The sequence below is a fragment of the Rhinopithecus bieti genome, unplaced genomic scaffold (assembly GCF_001698545.2).
Source record: "Rhinopithecus bieti isolate Rb0 unplaced genomic scaffold, ASM169854v2 scaffold_17971, whole genome shotgun sequence".
Classification (NCBI taxonomy): domain Eukaryota; kingdom Metazoa; phylum Chordata; class Mammalia; order Primates; family Cercopithecidae; genus Rhinopithecus; species Rhinopithecus bieti.
In genome coordinates, this window is record NW_016809834.1 from 1,481,322 (window position 1) to 1,492,555 (window position 11,234).

The 11,234-nt window shown below is 35.6% G+C and overlaps 1 protein-coding gene across 3 annotated transcripts in view; it reads left to right on the plus strand.

Annotated features, from left to right (window-relative positions):
* Positions 1 to 9,912, plus strand: part of MFSD1 (major facilitator superfamily domain containing 1) — a 26,413-nt gene extending 16,501 nt beyond the window's left edge. For 2 of the 3 annotated variants that reach the window (XM_017890549.1, XM_017890550.1), the window contains 9 exons: positions 38 to 136; positions 592 to 703; positions 1,951 to 2,007; positions 2,338 to 2,494; positions 3,776 to 3,873; positions 4,423 to 4,535; positions 6,306 to 6,353; positions 7,567 to 7,624; positions 9,178 to 9,912. In XM_017890549.1, coding sequence (XP_017746038.1) covers positions 38 to 136; positions 592 to 703; positions 1,951 to 2,007; positions 2,338 to 2,494; positions 3,776 to 3,873; positions 4,423 to 4,535; positions 6,306 to 6,353; positions 7,567 to 7,624; positions 9,178 to 9,181 — 746 coding nt within the window. In that variant the 3' untranslated portion in view covers positions 9,182 to 9,912. Of the gene's footprint in view, positions 1 to 37; positions 137 to 591; positions 704 to 1,950; positions 2,008 to 2,337; positions 2,495 to 3,775; positions 3,874 to 4,422; positions 4,536 to 6,305; positions 6,354 to 7,566; positions 7,629 to 9,177 lie in introns of those variants that run through there. The other variant, XM_017890551.1, reaches the window with a different exon arrangement.
* The last annotated feature ends 1,322 nt before the right edge of the window (positions 9,913 to 11,234 follow it).

Consider the following 11,234-nt stretch of genomic DNA (forward strand, 5'->3'; position numbering starts at 1 on the left):
TTTTTTTTTTTTTTTTTTTTTTTTTTTTTAAATTTAGGAAGTATAACGTGTATTCTTTCACTAATCTGTGCCTTGGCTCTTGCCTACTTGGATCAGAGAGCAGAGAGAATCCTTCACAAAGAACAAGGAAAAACAGGTAAGTCTAAATGAAAGAACGGGACTTCAGGGAATTATGGCCTTCGTGAGATTTTGCAATGAAATAAGTTCCTAATGAAGTGTTGTAAAACCAGGTGGAGTTTAAGACATGATTTTTATTTTTTATTTCCAAATTGATTTCCACTTTTCTACATTTTTAGATATATTTTCTTTTCCCCTTAAATCTTTTGGCAGAATTTACGTTCTCGATTGTACTTTGTGTATTTGCAAAATGGTTATTGTTCTTGGAAGGGAGCAGGGAAGGTAGATGCCAGTCTTAGGTTTTGCTTTTTCTTATGTCTTTGTAAGTCTTCCCAGAAATGAAAAAAAAATTTTTTTTTTTAAACTGAATTGCAAAGATTAACCACAGGATTTTAAAAAATAATCTTGCCTATAGATGAAAGCTCCTTAGGTATGCAAAATTATGCTGATAGTGTCTTCCCTTTCTTCTCTAAGGTGAAGTTATTAAATTAACTGATGTAAAGGACTTCTCCTTACCCCTGTGGCTCATATTTATCATCTGTGTCTGCTATTATGTTGCTGTGTTCCCTTTTATTGGACTTGGGAAGTGAGTATTCTCTATGTTTCCATTATTTCTTGTCTAAATTATCATGAGAGTTCAATCACATAAATGTAGTTGTTAAAGCAGTAAATCTTGCTTCTCTGGTTATAGTTTATATTTTCACAGGAATTACTTTAGATCCTGGGATATACATACGTTTTCTTTTAGCTTAAGGTTTAGTATTGGTTTTATACTTTTATTATTCTTTTGAAGAAATACCTGTATTACTCTGCTGTTCTGCTGCTAATAAAAAACTGCCTGAGATTGGGTAATTTATAAAGGAAAGAGGTTTAATTGACTCACAGTTCCATAGAGCTGGGCAGGCCTCAGGAAACTTATAACCATGGCGGAAAGGGAAGCAAACACGTCCTTCTTCACATGGTGGCAGGAGAGAGGAATGAGTGCCAGCAGGGGAAATGCCAGATGCTTATAAAATCATGAAGTCTCGTGAGAACTCACTATCATGAGAACAGCTTGGGGGAACTACCACCATGATTCAGTTACCTCCCACAGGATCCCTTCCATGACACCTGGGGATTATGGGGATTACAATTCAAGATGAGCTTTGGATGGGGACACAGCCAAACCATTTCAATACTTAATAATTTTTGATTTATAATATTGATTTGTTTTAATAGTTGATTTTAGACTAGTATTCTTTTTTATTCCCTCTTTATTCCTTGGTTAAAAGGCTCTTACTGAGAATGGAGACTGTTTATTGGTGTACTGTGACTGGGAACATCTCCATTTATTAGGGCTGTAATTCTGCCAGACTTAAATTCTGGGTCCAAAGCAAATTCTTCTTTGCTTTATCTTCTACTCTCTCCTTTTGCATTGGCATCTGCTTAAGCAGAGCAATGTGAGTATGTTTGTGCAGGTGTATGGTTTGTACCCTTTAAGGTCAGGCTGTCCTTTTAAATAATTTGAGACAAGAACCCTATTTATTATTTAGCAAAGAATCCATTCAGTACTGCTTTTAAGCAGTAGTATATTTGATTTTCTGAAAATGTGTGTGTATTGCTTGCTGCATATCAGAGAAGGAAAAAAACAAGCATCATATTTTATTTAGTCAGTAAACATTAATGTAAATACTGAAGTTTAGCAGATTGCCTGAAGGCGAATATAAATAAGGTGGGAAAATAATATCAAGAAAAAAGCTAATTAAGCTTGAGTTACTTTTATTCAACTCTTTATTTTTTGAAAACAGAGTATTTCTCTCTAATGTGCTAATTTATCTGTCTTTTTAATTTTAGAGTTTTCTTTACAGAGAAATTTGGATTTTCTTCCCAGGCAGCAAGTGCAATTAACAGGTATTTTAAAATTAATTTTGTAAGTGCCTATTGCATGTGAAGTGTGGGTCTTTATAACCAAATGTTATAAGAAGCAAAAAAGATGTATGTGACCTAACATTTTTTAAGTGTGAAACTGGGACTACATTGGGACTTGAATCCTGAGTGGCCATGTTTACATTAGTGGAAAACCAAAGAAGTCTTGGACTGCTTTTTATAATTTTTGATGAGCATTTTATAAGAATGTTAAATAAGTTAGGATTTGCTTTGCCTGATATTTTCAGGACTTTCTTGAAACTGATGTTTGGCTGTGTTGCATTTCATGAAATGTCTTATGTGTTCTCTGGGCAGTGTTGTATATGTCATATCAGCTCCCATGTCTCCAGTATTTGGGCTCCTGGTGGATAAAACAGGGAAGAACATCATCTGGGTTCTTTGCGCAGTAGCAGCTACTCTTGTGTCCCACATGATGCTGGCCTTTACGATGTGGAATCCTTGGATTGCTATGGTAACGTCTGTGTTAGCACGTGGTGGGGTCAGGGCTTCAGCAAGGAGTCTGTCATGTTCATCTAAGTAGGCATGCTCAGCAAATTCAGATGACAAGGCCTATGATAGTGGGGAAATGACGACTTGATGCCAATTCCTACAAAATAATTATTTTTTAAAGTATAATTATGAATTATTAACATATAAAGTGTCTTTTAATTTCATTTGGTTTATTTAACCAGTTAACTTCAGTGCTGAAAGAGAATTTGAAATAAAGTAGCCTTATAAAAGCCAGAATGCTTATTAGTCCCATTTGTTTTTCTAAAATAAGTGACTTAAAAGAAGGCATTCCATCATAGATGGCAAAAAACCAAAAATATGTTGGACCAGTAACTCTTCTTTTCTTTGACTTGCTTAGTAGGTTAAAATGATAATGAATTCAAGTTTTGTTATTGTTCCTCAAAATGTCATTTTTAAGACCCGAGGCTCTAGTGCTGTGTTTCCTACCTGTTAATAAAGGAATATCTGGAACATAAATATGTGTGCAGTGGGTGGGAATTCTGTAGAAGTGTTCAACAGATACAGTACAGACTCCTAGAAGTAGAGATGCTACAGCAGGGGGTTTGCATATTTAACATCTTGGTAGAGATTGTGAAACTTTCTCCAATAACTTTCTACCCATTTATAACTTTAGTAATACACAAATGTGACTTTTTTAGTATTCTTTCTAGTATTGGGCATTGTCATTGTTTTAATCTTTGCCAATCTGATAGGTATAAGTGATACTTATTTAAGTTTAAATCACAATATTTCTTTTTTAATGGAAGAAATAATCAGCATAAGGTGAGGTTTACCAAGCATTGTTGGTGATTACTGGGTATTGGTGACTCAGAGGCAGGATAATGGACTGTTGGTATAATATTGCCTTGATTGCCTAATCTGTAACTCCTAATAAATACTGGAAAATTAGCTTGCCTGAAACATTGGTAAAAACTTTTTAAAGATTACCTTTATTTTCTTACTTGGTCCTTGACTGCATCTTGGGCCCCAGCCAGTTATATATGCATATAATATGATGACAAATGAAAGTGGTTAAGACAGCGTGTATCTTGTCACTAGAGGGATACTCTTAGGGGAGAGACTTTTTTGTATATTTTGAATATGAATTTTAGCTTAATCACAACAAAATTTGCTTGAGTATTTATATGTTAACTACTCTGTCACTTTTGCTAATCTGTATTAAAAGAAAATCACCTTTTGGTTAATGTAAGACCATGACTTTTTTCTGCGTTGCTTTCTATAGTGTCTTCTGGGACTCTCCTATTCATTGCTTGCCTGTGCATTGTGGCCAATGGTGGCATTTGTAGTTCCTGAACATCAGCTGGGAACTGCATATGGCTTGTAAGTGTTTACATTGTGGATCGTGTATGTCTCTCTCTGCTGTGTCAATTTAATTGTCATATAAAACTCCAGATCTGAATCTAGAGATAACTGGAAAAGTCAGTAAATCTATTTAAGATACTGTTGTGGCCACAAAAGAGCCTCCAGCAAGAGGGCTGGAGTAAGCTAACCCAGAAGAGGTCCTTGCTGACATTACGATCTCCCTGCCTGTTTATGTGAGGCTTCTTAGTGAGAAGCTGAGTCCAGTCCCTGGCACAGAAAGGCAAAAGGGGGAAACCGCACCTGTGGTTGGTATTCACATGGCCCTTCTTTCATTCAGCACAGAGGTATTGAATCCACATTGCACTTAATGAGGCAAGCTCCCTTACCTTTGAGCAGTCTAGTAGTGGAAAAAAACCAATCCAAAATCTAATCAAGTCATCCCTGGTGGAAAACATCTCTGAACACAAACAGTATATGGTTTACAGATACTAATATTTATAGTGAAGTGTTAGCCTATGTGTGAAGCCTTTTGAAAATGCAATGTGTCTTTATATTTTTCTATTGTAGCATGCAGTCCATTCAGAATCTTGGGTTGGCCATCATTTCCATCATTGCTGGTATGATACTGGATTCTCGGGGGTATTTGTTTTTAGAAGTGTTCTTCATTGCCTGTGTTTCTTGTGAGTATTCTGTGTGACAACGTTTTGTTTCTTTTACTACATAACAGAATGTTCTTATTTTTACTTAGGCATATCTCCCAGATTTGCCTAATTCTCGCCTGTGTGTTAGAATTTCATAGCTGGTGACTTTCTAGCCCTCTGAAGATTCACAGGCATTTTTCAGGAGATTCCTATCCTGAAAGACAGTGATGGAGTTGGTTTCATATTCTCTTTTAACTATTTACAGTTTAAAAAAAAAACAAAACATTTTCCCACTTAAAGTGGAACAATTTGAAGAGTCCTGAGTATATCCCTAGTGTGACTATGTGGAAACATTGGTGTGATTTAGGTGTGAGTGCTCATGGTTATTCATTAGGCAGTTTTAAGTGACTTTTATTTTTACTCCGTAATTTAGTTTTTACCTATAATTTCATTGGTTTGAAATATGAAGCATTAGGAAACTTGAAAGAAATATAAAATAAATTAGCGTTTGTCCATAGATAATCTTTAGGATACATATAAATTGTGTTTATCTGAAAAGAAAATTCTCCTTAACACATCAAGATGTCTTTTTATACTTCAATATTGTGCTTAAAATGACAAACCACAGTGATGATTTTATCAAACTTTGTTTTTATTTACAGGGAGTAGAGACTATCCATACCTGAAGTGTGGTATTTGCAGATAATTGCTTATGAGTTGCCTTGAGTGCATTTTGTTATCTCATAAATAAATGTGCTTGTTTTAGAAACAAGGACATCAAGTTTTAAAAATAAATGTTTAAAAAAGTGGGTCATATAAGAATTTCAAACATTAGGTCATAAAATGTTTTTTGTCTATTTTTGATGCTGCAGCATGCGGTTAAATGTCAGTCCACAGTTCAACACGTATTTGGGTCTCAAAGCAAACACTGTGCCATTTGATTATGTTTTTCTGTTATTTTATTTTATTATCATTACTTTTTTAGAGACAGGATTTGTCTCTGTGGTCCAGACTGGAATGCAGTGGAGCAATCACAGCTCACTGTAACTTTGAACTGCGGGGTTCAAGTGATCCTCCCACCTCAGCCTCCATACTAGCTAAGACTATAGGTGTGCACCACCATGCTTGGCTAATTTTTAAATTTTCTGTGAAGATACTGTCTCACTGCGTTGCCCAGACTGGACTTGAACTCCTGGCCTCAAGTGCTCCTCCTGCCTTTGGGATTATAGGCATGAGCCAAAATAATAAAATAATAGGCCTGCCCTATTATTGTAAAGTAAATTAAACAGTGTTCTTCACTTATTAAGGGAAAAAGCCAAGGGAAAACTTGAATTTTGAGGTCTTGATTGGCTATGGGCTTCTGGGAGTCTAATGATCACATTTTAATGTTTGGTTACTTAAAATTTGTAAAATGGACCTGGCATTTTCAGACCGAAAGCCCCCAAAAGACTACTGTTTGGCTTCCTCTAAAATGATAAACAATCAGGGGCTGGCAGGAATTTTTGGTAAGTCCATGAAAGAACCAGCACTGAGAAAGGGAGAGGAAAGAGGGGCAGGGCTGGGCTGTGGCTGGATCAGCTCCCTTTTTTGTAGAGTCCTCAACTTCCTTGTTTCTGGCCCTGCCACTCCTGGGCTGAGTAGCCCTTGGAGAAAATGGTGTGTAACTTGGTTTTTGTGCTTTTGGAAAATAAAATAATGGGAATTGATAAAGGTTTGGTTGTGTCTAAGCTTTACTTTGTGATTTTGATTACATAGGAATCATTGAGAAGAAATACTTATTTTAAGGGCCCCATGTTTTTTCGCTCCTAGTGTCACTTTCATCTGTGGTCTTACTCTATTTGGTGAATCGTGCCCAGGGTAAGTAGAAGATCTGATATTTGCTTCTTAAACTGCAGTGGATCATCTTGTGGGGTCTCTGGGTTGTCTGCCTCTTTGGGGGCCAGTGCTTTAGTTCATGCAGTAGTGACTTTCTGTTCATAATAATGGAAACACATTTGATTATATAATTTATAATTATGTTTTCTGGGCCTTCATATTTATTAAAATTGCTGTCATTCTGTTAATCTTCTAGCCAGATCAGTTTCTTATAATATAAAATCTTAGATGTTTTATATTAACATAAAGAAATATAACATTTAAAAGGAACCTAAAGCCCCTCTGTGTTATTGTCTTACATTAAAAAAAAATCGGAATAAGCAAATTTATAGCTATAATTTACATTTTAAGGTTCAAGATGTTTGGTTTAGAATTAGAAATTGCAGATTTTTTTTTGTTTTGCTAATTCATACTGTATGTATTAGTGCATTTTGTTGTTGTTGTTCTTTATAAGATTTTGATGCTGTCCTTAGTAATTTTTCTAACTGCTTGCTCCTAAAGAGTATTATATGTTTAGTAGACTATAATATACATGCTGTGTAAATAATTTTAGGTCATTTCCTTTTTTAAAAAAAATATTTTTTTTTTCTTTTCTTTCTTTTTTTTTGACAGAGCCTCACTCTGTCACCCAGGCTGGAGTGCAGTGGTACGATCACAGCTCACTGCAGCCTCAACCTCCCAGGCTCAAGTGATCCTCCCACTTTTGCCTCCCAAATAGCTGGGACTATAGGTGTGTGCCACCACACCCAGTTACTTTTAAATTTTTTGTAGATATGGGGTCCCTCTATGTTCCCCAGGCTGGTTTCAAACTCCTGAGCTCAAGCAATCCTCCTGCCTCAGCCTGGGATTTACAGGCGTGAGCCACCACACCTGTTCATTTCCTTTAATTTCTCTTAATTTTCACTGTTATTGAATATTAATACAATGTCCTTATTAACAACACCTGAAGCAATACATAAGTCCAAACTCAAAAAAAAATGCTTAAATTAAGGGGTGATTATTTATATCACACAAGAATTTCATTTTTTCCCTTTGGGAAGGTTCTAGTAGATAAACCATTTCTTTTTCATTGTCGATAACTTTTTCTGTTACTTAAAATACAGTGTATCTATGCAAATGGTTGCATGTATGTGTGTATGGTTGAAATTTACTTATAATACATACATGGAAAAGATTCTGTTTATTTGTATTTTAGGTGGGAACCTCAATTATTCTGCAAGACAAAGGGAAGAAATAAAATTTTCCCAAACTGAGTAAGTGTTAAAAGGGTGAAAAGTTGTCTTTATTTTTGAAATCTTAAATATAAGCATTTCATTTCAAGGTTTAGGTTTTGAAGTTTTTTTTGATTATCACGCCTCTTGTCCAGGCTGGAGTGTAGTGGCATTATCACAGTTCACTGAAGCCTCAACTTCCTAGGCTCAGGCAATCCTCCCATCTCAGCCTCCCAAGTAGCTGGGACTGCAGGTATGTGCCACCATGTCTGGCTAATTTTTTGTATTTTTTAGTAGAGATGGGGTTTTGCCATGTTGCCCAGGCTGGTCTAGAACTCCTGAGCTCAAGCCATCTGCCTACATCGGCCTCCCAAAGTGCTGGGATTACAGATGTGAGCCACCGCGCCTGGCCTGGGGTTTGAACTTCTAAGAGATTAGTCTTTCTTGAATTTTGAGAGCTAACTATTATGTGTGGAACTATTATAACAACATTCTTGTTTTCTTCAGAAAATTTAAAAGTGGATATTAAGGCTTAAAACGAAGGAAAAAAATAATTGGGTTTAAGTTGCTCTCTGTAAGACAGAGAGAGATCAATCGATTGATCGATTGATCTGTAGTACTTGTAATTTATTGGAGGAAAGTCCATCATCCTGAGGTCCTGGACTGGGCTTACCCTTCCATTCTCTCAGATATTTTCTTTTTCTTAAGTAGTTGATATTTTTTCATCTTCTTTTGGTACCAATATGTGGTTCTGTGTTCTCTGACTCATTTGGAAGAGATTTAAGTATATAGTGTGGTGTTTAAGTTAACTTATTTCTTTTTCTAGAAGTGTATACTGAAACATAATAGTGATTCTGTTTCCTGTTATTTCTAATATTTTAGACATTGAAGTTTTATGATTTTAAATATTTGTGAATATGTATACCATGTGATTGTAAGTTTTGTGACTTTTGACTAGGTTAAAATCTGGTAGAATAGTCTGTTTTTTTTGAGATGGGGTGGTTTTGGCCATATTAAATTCACTTTTAACAAATACGTCTTAAAATAATCAGAAGTATGAGTTTTGAATATCTTCATGATAGTCATATTATGTTAAAAGTTTGGAAACAACATAAATGTCTTAGAGTAGGGAAAGTGGTTAAATATATCATGACACATCCATGTAATATGTTGTTAAAATCATGTTTTAGAAGGATTTTTAATGTCATAGATGCTTAACATGCTGTATGTTAAGTAAACAAAAGATAAAAATGCAAATATAATATCCTAATTTTATTCAAGGAAAAGTATGCTGTCACATGCTTGTTTTAAACCCAAATACTTATGTATAATAGAGAAGATACTGCTAGAAATAACCTTATATTAATTGAAACCTCAGAATATTAATTAAAAGCAGAATATTTTTCAGATTTTCTACATTGATCTTTTGTGACTTTTAGAATCAAGAATAGTTAAAAAATTATTCAGAAAAAAATGTGTAGCTTAGTATCTATGGTATTACATGTCTTGTAATGCTTGGTTTTCATTTTATAAGGCAGATGAGTTTCATGTTTTTTTCTTCCTCTTTTTATAATTTATTGCATTATGTTTTGCAGATGAGAAGTTTAAATGAATGTGTCATGAGAATGGGCTTAACACATCGTTGGTTTGAAAACCTCCATTTTTAAAAATTTACAATTTAGTTACTAGAAAAAATAGTGGACTGGAAAGTTATATTTATTTCCAAATATACCTATTTCAAAGTGTATTTGTGAGGCCTGTTTTAGCCTGTGTCTTTTGTATTGTGTGTTGCTGAAGAATTCTACTTTTAGTAGGCTAATCAACAATGAAAGGGTTAGAAAATTGCTGTGGAACATCCAGGTGAACTTCAGGAAGGACAGTGAAAAATGGAAAACATCAGACCTTCTGTTGAGATAATCTTCATTAGGTATATATCTTAGGGATACAGCCTTGTTTTATCTTATAGCAGGAAAACACTTTTGAGGGGAGTAGAAGGACTGTGTTACACAAAATAAACAATGGCATTGTCATACGCCTTCCTTTTAGTGGTAGGGCATAATGCTAGGGAATATGTGAAGATGTTTTTATGAAGTCTCTTTCTGATCATGACCAGTAGCTTGCGCTCTACTCTGTAGTTATGTGGATTGCTGAGCAATGACCCTTTTCAATTTCTTATTTCTGTGTTACTGAGCACGACGTAATTAGGGACGTAATTTTATAGCATAAACTTTCTGTATAGTTTTTCTTATAGTCTAATAACTAAAAAGTGACCTTCAAATTATGATAATTGCCTATGTACATGGATAAATTAAAACACTGCACACGGAGTACTTGATGTCTTCTTTTGATTTTAAAAAATACAAAAACACTGATTTTAACTTTTATTCATGCAGAAGATTGCCTAGAAGAAAACTCAAGTTAGAATAAAGAGAACTTGCCCAATTACAGTCATTGAAAGATTATGGGGTAGCTTTTCTCCAGAGTAGAACTTTAAGTAACATTTGTGGTTTTTTTGTATTAAATAAAATACGAGTATGAAGCTTCTCTGACAAACTTTAAATACTTTTTAATGTTTTTCAGCCTTAACATATTGTTTGTTAAAGTCAAGGAATGCAGATATTTTAGACAAAATATTAAACCAATGTATGTAGCTGATTATATTGTTTAAAGTACATGGCATGACATTGTAAGTGTAAATGTTTGGGAACAGATTGAAAGTACGTTCCTTATGCAAGATAGCTTGGCGGCTTTATTTACATCTGTTTACATCTGTTTTTCTGACTTACAGTTTATTGTGTTGATATGGCTTGTCTCTGTGTCCGCACCCAAATCCTCATCTCGAATTGTAATCCCTGTGTGTTTGAGGGAGGGACCTGGTGGGAGGTGACTGGATCATGGGGGCAGTTTCTCCCATGCTGTTCTCATGATAGTGAGGGAATTCTCATGAGAGTTGATGGTTTAAAAGTGTGGCACTTCCCCTTCACGCTCTGTCTCTCTCCTACCACCATGTAAGATGTGCCTTGCTTCCCCTTTTCCTTCTTCTATGATTATAAGTTTCCTGAGGCCTCCCAGCCATGTGGAAGTGTGAGTCAATTGAACCACTTTAATTTACAAATTACCCAGTCTCAGGTAGTATCTTTATGGCAGTGAGAAGTGACTAATACATGTGTCATTATTGAGTTGTTAGTTCTTTAGGCTCTGACTGCCGTATGACTGTTTTAGCACATGGGTGTTGAATATTGACCTCACAAGTGGGGGAGAGTGCAGGAAGTCCACACTACTTCTGCTGGAAGGCCCATGTGGCCTGGCCTCTTGCCTTGTCTCTCCACTGCCTCTGTGCCCCAGCCACAGTGAGCTGCTTACATGTTTTCAAATGGGTTGTGTTCCTTTCCCTCCCAGCGCGTTTGTCCACACTGCTCCCTTTGCTTAGAATGTTTTCTCCAAGGCTCTCTAGAACCTGTTTTTGCCTGATTTACACCAGAAAACCTTAGCCCCCAGCCCAGAACCATTCTTTCTCATGGAAGCTCTTCCAGATCCTTCAGGCTGTACTGGGTTCTTCTAAATTGCTGTGATCTTGCAGTTTTCCTTTTTAGCTTATTATCTGTGATAATGTGGATGTGGGTGTCTCTGTCTTCCTTAGATTGTAAGCTCT